This window comes from Lepeophtheirus salmonis, chromosome 8, assembly GCF_016086655.4.
Source record: "Lepeophtheirus salmonis chromosome 8, UVic_Lsal_1.4, whole genome shotgun sequence".
Lineage (NCBI taxonomy): Eukaryota > Metazoa > Arthropoda > Copepoda > Siphonostomatoida > Caligidae > Lepeophtheirus > Lepeophtheirus salmonis.
Window position 1 is genome coordinate 11083325 of NC_052138.2, and position 16361 is coordinate 11099685.

Consider the following 16361-nt stretch of genomic DNA (forward strand, 5'->3'; position numbering starts at 1 on the left):
ATATTACGAAATTTTAACGAAGCAAAAATTTTTATCATTTGGGAAAACGTATCAGTGAGAGGAGTCAAGGGACCAAAGCTCGTAGCATGCTCCCGAACCTAAATCGATACAAGAATAAATAATTCTAAAATTAAATTAGAGTCAGAATAATCTCTTAAATCAATCATTAATATTTTGAAATACTGAATAAAATTATATTCAAATGTAAAAATTGGAATAAATATTAATATACTTGATAAAATGATCTGTTTAAAAATACTTTATTAACCTATTGACATCTCTAAATGCATATAATTAATGTAATAAATATATATTAAAATAAACCGTGCCCGTTCATTTGAGCAAAATTTATTTTAGCAAGGATAATCTTAGCATCATTCATTTGGGCAAGCTTCATTTCAGCGATTTTTATATAGTAAATATTATGAATTAAATTATTTAATTATTAAACGTCATCACTCATTACTCATTACCCACCAGAGCAGTGTTCAAAATCAAATAAGAGAAGTCTGGAAGGAGCAACTGGATTACTTTTATAACATTGGACAACGAAACTGATGGTAGAAGGAAGATCCTACTCCATACTTGCTAAAATAAATGTTGCTCAAATGAGTGCACGCCACAGTAAACATAAAAATATTTGAGGCGAACTCTATTTTTAATATACCTAACTAATACAACTACAATATTATGTCAACTACTTCTCCACATCATAACTCTTATGTATTTTATCCACCGAGCTCTAGGTTAGTGATTTTATCTTTAGGAATGAAACGCCATGCCCTTTAAGATACTTTCCCCCCAAATCATTTTACTATCAGGGTTACCAAGCGAGTTTTCGATTTTTTTTTGGCATGTCCAAAATACACTGGATTTTCATCACTCTATAAATCATTCAAAAGGGAGTAGAAGGTAAGAATGTTCAATAATAAAGGCAATCATTTTGTAGATATAAATATGCATATAGTTTATTAATTCTAATGGAATATACTCAAATTTAACTTTTTTGTAATCTGAATTTATATAAATAGTAATCACGCTAGCACATTAGCATTAAGAATTTTTTGGATTCATACGTATAATGGATAAAAATGACTTATTCTTTTTTATTTGAAGAAAGGTTAAGATAAAAACGATATATTTGGATGGATACGTTCATCATTAGTTTAATCTAGATCAAAACTGAAGGAAGGATCGTCCCAATTCTGAATCAGTATCTGAGAAACAGCTACGGTCCCCCGTGCAATGATGTCTTCCATTCACTGTGACCTGTTCTCCACAACTGCAAAAGGGATTTTTCTTGGGATTTTTGCCTAGATATACAGTTGAAATTTTGGATCGAGTCAATCCAGAAGGAGATGGCGACTTTTTCATAAGGAATTTATGGCTCCGTTTACCGGGAGACAGACCGGCTGTGCCAAGAAGAGGACATCTTCCACGACCTGCTGCTATTGATAACTTGGTATGTGCTCCTATGGTGACTGAGACACGGTGATTATCATCCTCAATTTTATGTCGAGACGCACAAAAGAGAGGAGAGATGGATTTCACATTAGATAAGTTATAAACATCCCCTGAAAAGTTCATACAGGCAGCAAGGACGAGGGAGGGTGCAGAAAGGGGAGCAGAAATAGCCAAATGGGATGAAGCTCTTGGTAGGGATTTGTCGTCGGGAGAGGATGTCCTGGAGTAGGCACCAGAATCGTAATCATATGACTCTTTTGCGGATTCATAGCGAGAGGACAAAAGAGAGGAAACGGAATGCCTTCGAAGAGGTGATAGGGACGAAGTAATGGTAGAACTAGTGCATCCACTTATAACCGAGGATCCTTCCTCGGAGTCGTCTTCAAAATGTCGTTTGGCCATAAGATTGACAGCAGATAAGGAGCGTGCTTGTAGTTTTGAAGATCTTCTTCGAGCTTTTGTGACGAAGGAAGTTTGTTTGTTTGATGGTGGAAGACTATCCAAGTCTAATTCTTCATTTTTGATAAAGACATTTGTCCTAGACGGACGATGTGGGTGAGAAAATGAATCAAATTCATTCTCAGATCGCTTGGGTAACAGTAACGTGGCAGCAGAACGGTGAAAGAGCTTGAAAAAATTCGAAGAAGAGGATGACTTCCTTGAGGTTGAGCTACATGATGAAGTACTGGGGGTAGAGGATTCCCATCCAGAGTCATCATTTGATGTCTTGCGTTTGACTGATAGTAATTGAACATCACTCTTTTTATCTAAAGCGATCGAGTCCTTTCGCAAGGAGGAACTCAACGAAGAATTGGCGGAACTTGGCGTTGAGCTAAAAGAAAATTTGAATTTTGAAGACTTTTTTGATTTCATGATTCGGAATTGTAAGGAAAGAAGATGAGGCTTTGCCAATTCTTCTTAATCGAGATGGATTTGATAGGTATCCCAAAGGCTTCTTCAATACTGAAAATAAAAGTTAATTAATTATAAAAATGTAGGTAAGACTCTATAATACACTAAAAGTACCTATGTAAGCAATTTACATAGGTATATAAAAAGGAACTCATTTTACTATTATATCCTTTAAGTTGATAACTTAATTACTAAGTGCGTGCGTACGAACACCAGGCAGAAGTGTAAGTAAGAGTCTTAAGTGAAGCATATAATTTTGAGGATCAAATTTCAAACAATTGTTAAAAAATCACGTTTCAATACAATTATAATACAGGATTCTAATTTGGAAGTACTACCCTTGTAAGACTTGATGACGACACAACACGCAATTTTACGCAGTAAAATAAGTCAGGGGTACATTCATAATTAGTCATCAAATAGGATGCACTTAAATAAATCAAATACCTTGATGGATTATTATGAGATATGAAGAACAGAAGCAATGGAATTCAAATATGAATTAATAAGACGATTGAGTTCGTTTGAATCACGTTGGGTACAATTACTAATCCTTACAAATCCTTCACTCTCTTCATCTAAGACATTCAGTTTTATATTCAGGATAGTATAGGGTCTGAGAACCGTATGACATATGAATTAAAATACCTACTACATGTTACACATTCCTGAAAATCGCATTTGGTGGATATTAAGAAGCAAAAAAAAACACATCATTGGATTAAATCAAATATCCTACATAGAATCTGAATGTCAAGAGTTAGAAACTCACCTGTACAACATACATTACATGTGTAAATTATGAGTTCACACCTTATGAGAAATAGTCATCACCCCCACTGGGAAATTCAAAAATAGTAAGAGAGAATAATGATACATGCAGCAACCGTCATTGATAAATCAATCAACGGAATTGATTCTTATGAACAACGCATATTCATCGTATTTTCTCACACGAAACAAACAATTTGTGTTGATGGATATGCATTGAAACGTAGGTAAATGTAATAATTCAAGGTTGAACAAGAAAATTCAATCCGTAATTATAATAGTAATACACTCTGTGGTTCCTTTATTTGCCTTGTATCTAAGGCTGAGGATCTACATAATTCTAACAGACTGAGAGAGAACGTGTCGTAACTAGAATGGTTAATAATTATGTATATATATATATATATATATCTTAACCCCATTAAGTCAGCAATCATCGAAATTTCAAAGAAATGTGTAAGTTCAAAGACCTTATCTTTTTTTTAGTTTCAGCAACAGTCCAAACATCTACTTGAACTTACCTCCCCCCTCCTTCAAAAAATAAAAAAAAGAGCAACACATCAAAACGGTTTCGTGTGTAATGATCTCAACACACAACAATAAAAAAAAAACAGTCAAGAATTTCTTTCTTTACTTTTTTCAATTTTCCTTCCATGTCATAGAGTAATTTGATGATTCCCTTCATTGTAAATGCTTATTTGACCCTCTCATGATTGTTTCAATTTACAGAATGAAAAAAGATTTAAGGTACTAGCATTGCACCAGGAAATAATGTATACTTAGTATTAAAAACACTTATTATGTGGATGACCAGTCGTCAACGGCAGTCAAATTTGATCAACATAAAAAAAGAACCAAGGACTGATTTCTCTAATAAGTCTTTCTCTACTTCTTCAGTCTTTTTCGTTTATCCATGAAATCTTTTTTATCATTAGACAGTCCTTAGGAAAGATTAGTGGGTCCATCTATCTTCTTTTCTTTTTTTTTTTACTACTGGCTAGGATGGAAAAATAAAAAAACGAAGGAAATACGTTAGAGCCACACAGATCCCACTTTAAACTTAGCCTATCCCGTCACATTGAAATAGCTTAAGTTGAACAGCTACAAGACCGTAATTATTGACTACGTCAATTCAGCAATTGTAGTTGCAGGTGGGTCCGCATGATGAGAGATATATTTTTTGGGAGGTGGCTTTGTTTCAAGAAGTTTTTCAAAAAAATTCAAAAATTAAATTTTTTCCTCTGCTTCATAATTTATCCGAATAACCTTATAATCAAGGAAATCCTTAAACAAAAAAAATACCCCGATTCTCTTGATATTTTATTTTATCTTGATGAAAGAGAAACCCTGCGAACGCCACCTGAATCACTATGAAAGACCAGTCCTAGAACTGACAAATTTTTTAGGACCGGACTACAGTCTTTTTTTGTTTTTTAAGACGGATCCAACACTACTTACACTTAATATCCTTATTAATGAAACACTTACTTACTCGAATTTAATTTGAAGCAAATCCAAAAAGGGCGGAAAAAGATACACGACAATCCATAAAATCACATTTATCAAATGACCAAAACTTATGGGTCACATTTTTTTTTTTTTTGTAGAAACAAACAACTACTGACAATCTACATTCCGGATTATATTGTCAAATCATGTACTAAGGGTGATGATTCTTAAAGTACTGACGGGACCCTTAACCTCCCACGTGAGTGTCAGATATACAACTAACTACTTCGGTATTTTCTTTTTGAAAAAAAAACAAAAACAAGGACTGAATTGAAATAAATAAGAAGAAGAAGAAGAAAAAAATACAACCAGTGTGTATGCGAAGGTAGTAGCCCCTCTAAAGATGTACGCGAAAAGAGCGCGCTACTCGAAACTTAAGTACTTACCATACAAATAATCAGTGCAGGTGATTAAATTATAACCCACCAGATTCCCGCCAAATTAACCTGTATAAATGTCAATCAATAAGGGATATGCGGATGCAAAAGTCTCTTCTCAGAGTGTCCTCTTGTACTGACCTGCATGCCGCTTATCATTCCTTCAATTATTATTTCTTTTAAGGTATTCATAAACATATTTATTCCTTGGATTAATTCCATTTAAGAACAATTATTAGGCAGGTTGGATTTTACAATAATTGAAGTGTGAGTACCAACTATTGGTTTATTACTATTTAAATCAGAGGTCCATTACTTATTATGAATAATAATGTTTAGAAATGCTTCCTGCATCATTTGTGCTTGTAGTGATGAAATGACAAGGAATATTATTTTTCGCAAGGGTTTGTAGTAGAGTATTACGTTTAAATATTTTGTATATGAGGATGCAAAATCACAATAATGCTGAAAAAAATCCAATTGATTAATGCTTTAAATTAAAGCAGATATTTATTCTAATGATTCTTCCTGCATAATTTTGTAAAAATGTAAAGTTAAATTGTGTTGTTGGTCCTAATTTAGAACACCCTCAGGCCGCCCACAGGGGGTGGGCTAAAGGGGCTTGCTTTTTGGAATTTTTTGGAAACAAATCCAAGAATTAAAATATTTTGGAAAATAAATTGGAAAATAATTTTTTTTAGAAAAAAAATTCTAATCTAAAAAAAACCATTAAACAATCTTCATAAATGACGAAATCATCACTCAATCTCGACTATCAAGGATTCAATCTTAATAAGAATAATTGTTCATTACTATTTAAATCAGAAGTACATTACTTATTAATTATTATGAATAATAATGTTTAGAAATGAATTGTGTATAATTTGTGATTATAGTCATGAAATGACAAGGAATACGGGAATACATTATACAGTTTACACTTGTCCTTAAAATGATATATACCCATGTTAATTTTGGTGATTTTTTTTTATTTTTGTGATAAAACTAATACAGACTAATCGGACCAGAGAACGGTTTATCAAAAGCTGGGACCTTACATTAAATAACCCATAGCTAGATTTGAGAAGTTTGTAAGGAACCAAGCGAACAGATGAGGAGATGGGAGCGATTCATATGGTATATATATATGAATTAAGACCCTTTTTACTATCTGCTCCCGGTTCTATGTTTTTGGAGGAAGAAATTGAATTACAGATATAAAAAGGAGATCCTGCTACAATTTATACAGCCTTAGTAAATGGAAAATATTATAATTATGCTTCAATTCATATATATATATATTATATTCCTGCATTTTAAACAATTTATACCAAAGATAGGAGATAATTTTTATTTTAGAAGGAGATGTTACGACCCCCAAGATTCACTAAGAAATGAATAAAAAGATGAAGAGCATCCACCTCAACCGTTTTACGCTTTTTTAATCCCTAAAATTAGTTTTTTCTTCACTTGGATCCCTTCTTTACTTATATTATGCCACTTCATTTAATCTGTCATTAATTAAGTTATTAATAAAATATCTTAATCCGATCAGAAGACGTGCAACAAAAAGTCAAGTACTGTGACTATGTCATGTTTTCGCCTATAAGTCTTTGTCTCAGAGAATGTGAAAGTCTTGAGTTATTCTTTTAACTAAAAAAACTTAAAGTTGAAAAATTAAAGCGACTTCTGCTTTGTTTTATTGTTTGTACAAATACTAAATTAGAAACAGCTGTGAACCAGATAAGTATCAGTGAAGAATAAATTTCAATTGTAAATTAAATTATGAAAAGTTACTATCTCAGATTTACATTAATTATTTGTTTATGTGTAAATAACACTATATTTTTTTGGTTTTACTCCAGGGATCCAGTATCAACAATAATCAATGATTTAAAAAAATGATAAAAGAGGAAATGAGGATAGAAGAAATTAGTTAAATATTAACCTAATTCAAAGAAATACATTTGTCAAACTGATTGAAGCATTCTTCATTTCTTAATGAAATATCAAAAAATACAAATATAGTACTATAATATTATTACTATTAATTCTAAGTAATGTAACTGAGTTACTTTTCCACAGAGTAATCCATGTAATAAGTAACTTATTACTCAGCCCAGTAATATTAGCCAAAACTGGTCCCAAGAGCCCTGACAATTTGTAGAATGTTTAGGAGGAAACAAGCTTGGTTGTCATGTCGTTTGATTAGATTAGCAGCTACAAGATGAAAGAAATAAACAAAAATACAACTCCGTATAGATACTAGCAGAGATATTAGCAGGAGTTACCTCAATTATCCTCCAAGCTCAAGATGGACTTATACATAGGCAATAAATCCTAAGTGGTAGTCTTCGTCTTTCATACACTATATATTATTTTGTACTTCGAAGTTAATATTTCAAGTATAAAATAATAATGATAAAATCTTTGGAAAATAAAAAAGCATGTTTAGTTTGCATCTACAAAAAGTATTGCGCTCCTTCAAAGTCATATTTTTTACAACTCTAATAATAACATTTATTTATTTTTATAACTTAGATTTGCTACATGCTTAATGAGTAATTCCTTATAGTATTTGTCAAATATGGAATAGTATAATAATGTGCCGGATTATAATGTGCCATATATTTGTATAACAAATATATTAGGTTAAATAAGTAACAGTATTTCTACTTCAATCCTCATGTATGTGATTTTTACTGAATGAGTGAGGAAAAACACAATAATACACCTATCTGTAGATCTTCAAATAACGACCTGTTGAATGCCAATATTTCAGTACTAATAACATAGATCAAAGGTAAGTTCGTATCTCGATAAATATCCCATTATCATTATCGACCCCCTTTTTTGTAAAGGTGTTTACGACACCTTTGTCAGTATGTATGTATATTTATTTAGCTACAGGAAATGAAGAAAAGTGCTTTTATGTGGTATTACTTTATACAGGGTGGACATTTTAAATCCAGAACAAACTTAGAGCTCAATATCTTGGCAAAAAGGAAATCATTGTTTAAAATAGTGGGCTCATCAGATTTAGCTGACAAAACATTGTAAGAAATAATACAAAATCCTTGAGATTTTCTCCAAATACGAACGCCGTACTGGCATTATTGTGTGCCTCTGTCCTGGACACACGCCCAAGGTAGTAAATAACTCCATAGATGATGATACTGAAGAGCTTCAACTAATTTTAATATATCTGGTGTCATAATATAATTTTAAATTGGTCCAGTTTGTCCAAATCGTGCTATTGGAACCAGATTTATTCCGGAAAACCCAACATTTTTAAGATAATTATGTTTAGGAAATGTGGCATCCTAGCTACAAAGGTCTGAACCCCTTGGACTACTATTTGTAGGGGGTCTTGAAGTTAGAGAGTCCCATAAACGTGTACATAACACTTTTGACTCCTTACAGGCTTCCATTCTCGTGTAAACATGGACAATGAGTTCCTCATCAATGCCTCTGCCCGGTTCTGGGCCAGGTTGGAGGCCCTGGTTGAAGCTGGAGGTGGTTGTTTTGAGTGATTTACTTTACAATGGACCTCCTGATGTAAGGGCAAAAGATTTGTGAATTACTAAATTAATTTGGGAAAATAAATGCAGTATCCTTACATTTTACCTTATTTAAGATCCCCCCCCCTACTTTTTAATGCAGCTATTGTATCTATTGAATGAAGACAATCTGTACATCATTAAACCTCCACATCTCACATATGAGTATATATGTATGAAAATTATAGATATTTAGAAATTATGTTATTGGCACAATGATAATTATAATGAATTCAAAATGATATTCACACCCTTTTCATATCATGATACACAGAAAAATGATTGTTTCCACCACCCCGTTTTGCTTTGATTTTGAATTAATGAAAACGGATTTTCACTTTTATTTCTCGTATAGTATATAAAAAAAGACATTTCATTATAAAGGACTTTGTATTTTCAATTAATTGAATACAATTAATGTACATAAAAATCTCAACAATACGTTGTAGCTCCCGTCTGTATGTGTACAATATCGTTCGTACATACAAAAACACACCTAAAAAGATTTCACTTAACATGATTGATTCATTTGTTTAAGTTGGATTGCAACATGTACAGTGGACTACCCCGTTTTCGGGTTAATATTTTTCTCCCTATACTAGAGACAATCAAAAAACTTTATATTGTTTAGTTTGGAAATAATTGTATTTTTAGTGCATAATTTGTCCATATTTAAGTAAAAAATTGTACTTTTTATATTTTTTTAGTATTTGGTCTATCTATAAAAATTATTGTGCACCTTATATTTAATAATTGCGAGGCATAAGATGTTCTCAATGATTTGAGGTTTCTTTTTTCCATCATACATAGCCCTGAAAAAAAAGCCTTCTTTTTGCTCAACAACTATCACTTCAACTAGCGTTCAACTTTGATATGCTATGTTTGATTAAACAGAAAAAACTATATATTTAACTGATAACTGAATACTAAAAATATAAAAATTACAATTTTACTTCATAATTAGAACAGTGCAAGAGGCGTAGAAAAAATCCAACTTTAACCAAAAATACCATTTTCAACAACTAAAATGCCCTGTTCCACAACAGAAATAACCAGATAGATCTCAAACTTTACTAAAGTTAGTTTTTTGTTTGTCCCCAGTGCAAAAAGTTTTTTTAGCAGGATAGAAAAAGTTAACTAAAAATAGTTCAGTCTATAGGAAAGTCAACCCTAGTGGCTCCGGAACTAGGGTGCCATTACCTCCATCTACTTTTTTAAATTAATTGGATAATTTATTATTAAATCAAATTAAGACTGGTGAGCCTTCATTCATTCACCGTTTATTTGGAATATAAAACATCATTATTCGTTTTTTTATGATATCAGTAATGCCAAGATTTTTTAGGTGAATATAGGGGGAAACATTAATATGCAGATCTCGAAAGTTTCGATTTCCCCCTCCAAATTTATCCAAATTAGATAAAAAACGAGTAGTTATTGAAAAAAATATTCTTCCTCGACAAATTTGAGTTAAAGAGATTTTTTTTCTGGCAGATAAAGTTGTCGTACGTCATGAATGCAACAGGTATATATTAATTGTTTACAAAAGGACTGTAGCCAGTTAATATTCTCACGTGCATTTGTAATTACCATGTTCTTTTAAATCTTCAACAAAGCTATGAATTTATGTAACTGAGTTATAGTCAATGTATATTCAAAATTTAAGAATGATTTTGTTATATGAACAATCTACATAATATCTTTCTTGTATAAATTAACGGGCCTTAAAAATTAAAAACCTCATTAATAAGTTTTTCAATCAACAATAAAGCATTAGGACTAATATTGTAAAACTCATTAAATTTCTGGACAAGACCACCTCTCCCACTAATCAAATCACAAATTCTGCGAATGTTCCTTTATGTGCATGTGAAAGAGCGATACAAATTATACATCTGAATTTATAACCTTGTGAATATCACCTGTTTATAATATGATTTTGGGAGAAAAAAATGAATTACTGCTATAAAGAGGAAAAACTTCTATATTTAAAATAGCATTAGTACAGGAAAAATATTATAATCATATTTAAATTCATATATATATATTTATTTTATTATACATTTTTAAAGAATTTATACCAAAGATAGGTGATAATTCTTACTTCAGAGAGAAAATTTATCACGACGACCACATAATTAACAAAAAAGAAGAAAGAGCACACCCCTTAACCCTTTTCCCTTTCAAATTTCTGAACTTATTTTTTTCATTATAAACATGTCAACTCTAGTTATAACTTATAGGGGGTATGATATACCGGGATGTCAAAAGTTAAAAGAAAGAGTTAAATGACGATGTATAATTTTGAATCATTTAATAACATCAACAAAAAGTGTATCTTAATAATTAAAATTAATATGAACACAACAAGGCAGCCAAAACAACTTCGAGCGGGGGTGGAATTTGCAGCAAGTGCTTTAGATGTAGGCCTGTCATATGGTAGGCCACTACTCATTCACAGAGCCCTTAAAGACTTCAACGTTTGGAAGGGGGATTCATATCTGGTGATTGGGAAGGTCAAGAGTTTATCACAAAGAACTAGAACTGAACTGATGGTTCCTTTTTTTTCACCATCCCTGCTGTCAGAAGTGGTACTTTTTGGCCTCATAGAGAGACACCCCCCACCCCTCTTTGATGCCCATCTATACAGTGAACTTTGACGTCGATGGCCAAGGAGGGATCTAGCTGCTCTTTAAAAGCTTTGAATACAGCTTAGTCAGTAGTTAATTTTCTTTGATGAACACTCCTGGGGCTTCTCCAAGATCCTCACCCTTATCGAAGTGCACGCTTACTTTTGACCCATATTTCGCCGTAAAAACTGCTTTTGGGGACAAGGGTATAATATGTCACCTTTGTTGTTCTTGCAACATGATAATAAACTGTAATGTTTAAAATATAATGTAAACAAAAAGAGGATACTTCAGGCACTTCCTAATAGGGGAAAAAATTAAACTATTTTAATCACGGCTTGTTTTTCTATATAAACAAAGGTATAATGTATTTTCCTTAAAGTTTTTTTCCTTAATTTTCATAAGTTAACTCTTGTATGATTTAAAACAGCTGATTCTACGTTTCATAAACTTAAAAAGGGTATTAAATATGGTTGGGATTTTTATATTAATTTATATCAATCAAGGGCCTACATTTATAATTCGTGTCATTTTATACTGGGTCATTGATAATATTAGCAATTAAATTAATCACTATTCGATATCTTAATAATAATTAACAGTTGGCAACAGGAAAAATACAGAAGGCAAATTACCATTTGTTTTCCTCAATTTTTTCCTTTCCTTTTGACAATCGAGTTTAAGTATAGATAAAAAAACTAGTCGTAAGTATATACTGAGTAGTTAAGTTTTAAAAATTGGATCAAACTGGTCCGTAGTAACTGTGGGTATTTGAAATATATATCTTAGATCTAATGGAATTTCAATCCATACATTAGATATATTAGAAGTACTACTGTGTATTTATGCTCCTCTTTTTAGGTTGCAATTTGAACAATTTGTACAAAATATTACAACTTATAAATTAACATATAAAATAATACCTTGGAATAAGTTACACTACATTTGTCTGCCAGCTGTCGATAATTGTACTATGCATGCCCCTCTATAAATACATAGAATTATGAACGTTTATTGATTGAAATCGAATTATCTGCGTTAAGGTGTGAACAATTCCCCACTATTTAATTATGTTGGACCAAAACAACTTACCTACAACTGATGTTGGGTATTTACTTCTTTTTAGAGGAGAGGGTCATCTATAAAAAGACGATGACATAGTGTTATTAGTTTTTTGAACGTTGGTCCGTTGAACTGGAATTACTTCTTTTGAAGCAGTACTATTATATGAAAAATATTCCAAAACTAATTGAGGACTTTTTTCTTTTTCCTTTTAAAGAAGTGGTTATGAAATTAATGTCACTGTATGGTCAGTCTTAGAGTTTTGTATTCATCAACACTTATCTCGTAAGGATGTTGCTCCGTCATCAAAAGTTATTTCCATTTTTCATCATAACTTTATAGATACTTAATATTATATACTTCAATCTTGACTCTTGCTAAATACAGTCTTTGATGTCCTGAAATTGTTATTTTCCATTCTTATCTTTTATTGATCATATTGATACGTCATGACAGACTTGAATATTTACTATTTGATAATAAGAAATTGATAATCAAATACATATTATATAAATGCCACTCTGAAATTAGATAAAGTACAGGGTCGTTCATTGAAATCTGAAAACTTAGTTATTCAAAAATTAATGAAATTAATTCAAATTTCGCTATATTAAAGTATAAGGAATGAGTTACAATCAAAAACAAATCTGAGCTCTTTAGCTTAAATACAAGTCGAGAAAATGACACTTGAACGTGATCAACAAATTTTCATTCGCACCCTCCTTGACTCTTGACGTCTCAAGGACCACCGTCCATAATATCAGCAAGTCCAAATATTGTAGAGGAGGAAGAGCTCTGTCAAAAAGACCAAAATGGACACATAGAAGTTAAAGAAAACAGGGCAGGTCAGTCCCCTCAAGTCCAGGAGGGCAAATGTAATAGATATCAGGGGTACACACCAGTCTGGCCAGAGAGCTATCAAATAAGTGGATGGAAAGTGGCTTTTGAGGGTGAAGAAGCTGCTTCTGACAACAGCAATGAAAGAAATCCCTCTCCTTGACTACAAATTTACGTGCCTGACGAGGGGAAGGCCTGTAGCGTCCGTCATCCAAATAGGGAGGCCCTCAAGGCCACTGTTAGATACCATTGGGACCCCATGACAGAATATTACGTCCACAGCAGGTGTCAGGCCTTCAACCGCCGCTTGTAGGCCATCATTGCTCCTAAGGTAGGGTGCAATGATGTTTAAGAGAGGCCATACACACATCTATTTATAATATTAATTTTGTTCAAATTTTATTGTTAATTAATAAATTATATCTTGTTGAAGTTTAAAATTCAAAGTGGTCAGATATTAATGGACCACTTGGTATATGTAATGCGTCAATATAAAAGCAGACTGGGTTATCAACAGAAGAGTTTGAGAAAAAAATATTTTTCTTTTTATGGCTATTTTACTTCATAAGAAAAGATCATAGGATTTTTTTACAGACCATTATGCACTCCCGTGTAGTAATAATATTATTCGTTGGTATGAGGTTATTATAAGTAAGGGCTCTGAGGTTTTTTATATGTTTCTCATTTAAAATTTAAAGCCTTAGAAGTAGCTGTTTTTTTAATCAAAGCCAGTTTATTTCTATGTTTAACGTTGAATTTTGGTAAAACGTAATAAATCAGTTAAAAACTACAATTTGCACTCAACGAATCAAAAACATGTATTTATATAATTAAATGAACAGAATTTAATCGATTGTTTTAGCTTCGAAAATAATCCCAGCCTGCTTTTATTTTGACAGGTCACATATGTTATATAAAAAATTAAAGAATTCATGGAGTTATGAGAAATGGTGTGATTTATAAAAATCATAACTCCATTTATATACATAGTAAAATAAGCAGCATTGAACCTACCCCTTTAAAGTAAAATTTAATTTAATGTAGAAAAAATACTAAATAAATTAAGGAAGTTGAGATTTTATAAATCACACAATTACGCCTAATTCCATGAACCTTCCACTTTATATAAATATAACTAAGTGCTTTATTTGTGGACGGTTAAAATTTCAAATGAATCAAACACCATAAACCTTGAACATTTGTAGGTCAAAAACTAAGGTTATGGTTTACTTTTTTTTTTAATAGCAAAAAGAAAAGCTTATGAGGTTGCGTAGGCATTTTTTGTAAACAACCCCTTACAAACTTTCAGGTGCGATAGTTTTAGAAGTAAAGTCAGCTGTATATATCCGAATAAATACTTTCAAATGGAAAATGGAAGCCGATAGAAAATAATCTGCTGTTCTAGTACATGCCGGTCAACCTTCATAATGAGCATGCTCTCAATTAACAACCGGGCAATCTTGAGGGTCAGGAAGCGGATTCATCTCGTTTCTCAGGATTTATCAAGGGTTTTATATCTTTACCTGTTAACAACAGGATCAACAGTGAAGGTTTTTTCATCATTAAAGAAAATGACTCTGTTTTCATGATGTTAAAGATAATTCCGGATGAGTTTACATCTCTAAAAAGGAGTTTTTTTAAATTTTTTTACTTGACTACATAAATGTTGTTTCTGAAACCCTGGGGACTAACCACCAGCAATTTTTAAGGTTCTTGACACTGTGGACTTTGCATAATGTTATTTCATGGCAAACTAAGGCAATTTCATTCTTGGATTGGTTTTAAAAACTTCTGGAGTCAGTCGAATTGGTCGTTCACTTCGAGCTTTTTCTTCAATATTATCTTCAGCTTCAAGTCGTTTCTTGACTACAGACCGTTTGGTTGCTGATGAGAACATGCTCATGATACTGATGTGACCGTTGTGAACTATAAACAGCAACTTCCTTTCTGTTGTCTTCCATTTCCAGTTACGAATTTCATTTTCAAACTGTTCTACAGTCAATAATACCAATTACAAAATTTGAATCAAATCCGTTTCCTCTTAAAAATTTCTCATGGTATAACTCATATATATAAATTTGAGAGTTTATTAACTGGGTGGCGGTCTGATGTTATATTTTATTTTGAACAAGATGAGATTCAATTACATACCTACGCACACAGAAGAAACCAAAAATAAAACGATAGATAAAGATAATGAAGATTAAGAAAATGTTGCAAAAACAATGCAATGGAATAAATGTATCGTGTACTCGATCTCGTTGCACCACAGGTTTTATTTTATTTTATTACGTTAAATAAAACCAACCCACAGGATTATAATGGTGATTATGCACGAAGGAACACAAAAAAATACCTCCAATGCAGTTCTCTAACAAGAAATGAAACAAAATATGTACTTATTTTAAGTGACGTATAAATATCATATATTTCATTACAAAGAGAATAGGAGCTATTTGTGCCAAATTAATTAAAATAATTGGACGAAGCTTGGATTTTGAAGTTGAATCCAATGCTCTAATTTCTTAATGAGGAATTTTTGCACATATTCTAGTGCAGTAAAACGGTTTTTATCGATGGAGCAGTATTAATAATTTTGTTGGAAAATTTTCATTCATGGACACAAAACAATCATTCAAGATTAGGATTTTATATGTATTCATTAGTGTGGTGTCGTTCCATATTTATTCGGTCCAGTCCGAATTAATTCTATTGGCCCTTTGGACTGGCTGTCCTCGGTACCGTTCCTTAAGACTATCGGTACTTCGCACGGACTATAATTTATTTGAATATATAATGGGATAATTTAAAAAAAGAAAGCATAGATAACAACCAACACAGCAATAGTATTGATATCCCTTACCCCTATTTTCAATACCTAGTGCTTACACATGGGTCCTTCCAATTCAAGTGTACGCACGTTTTAGAAATTTCGAATTAAATAATTTTTGGTAAGTAGGTTTATCCCATTAATAAAATACTATGTCTAAAATTATAGACTTATGTGAGCACAAGGGCTCCTTTTGGAGTCCCTCAAAGTGTGGCCCTTAGCGAAGGAACCTCGAACTTCAAATTATTGTTTAAATCTTAAAAATAGCTGAAGACATCAAAAACTTTATTACTTTTGGATGGGTGTCCGCAGGAGACGTAGGACGCCTTGCCCGACTCCTTGGTGATCTTGAGGACCTACCGGAGTACCTTGATCTTTAAGATCTCCAAGTAGTCGGGTAAGGAGTCCT

At 32.2% G+C, this 16361-nt stretch overlaps 1 protein-coding gene across 5 annotated transcripts; it reads right to left on the reverse strand.

The window, feature by feature from the left end:
* Window positions 1-941: 941 nt before the first annotated feature.
* LOC121122737 (uncharacterized) lies at window positions 942-12686 on the reverse strand. 5 transcript variants are annotated; one of them, XM_040717770.2, is made up of 3 exons: window positions 5043-5171; window positions 4640-4893; window positions 942-2427 (listed from the first exon to the last, which is right to left on the reverse strand). In XM_040717770.2, the coding sequence occupies exon 3, from the start codon at window positions 2335-2337 to the stop codon at window positions 1177-1179; it is 1161 nt and encodes a 386-aa protein (XP_040573704.1). In that variant the 5' UTR covers window positions 2338-2427; window positions 4640-4893; window positions 5043-5171; the 3' UTR covers window positions 942-1176. The 5 variants fall into 5 exon arrangements, with proteins under 5 accessions (XP_040573704.1, XP_040573706.1, XP_040573707.1 ...); XM_040717772.2 differs by lacking the exons at window positions 4640-4893; window positions 5043-5171 and adding an exon at window positions 12316-12686; XM_040717773.2 differs by lacking the exon at window positions 4640-4893 and having other exon boundaries at window positions 5043-5172.
* Between the last annotated feature and the right edge of the window lie 3675 nt (window positions 12687-16361).

Coding starts and splice junctions, on each gene's coding strand:
- LOC121122737 (XM_040717772.2), bottom strand. CDS start 2,337: ATGAAATCAAAAAAGTCTTCAAAATTCAAATTTTCTTTTAGCTCAACG.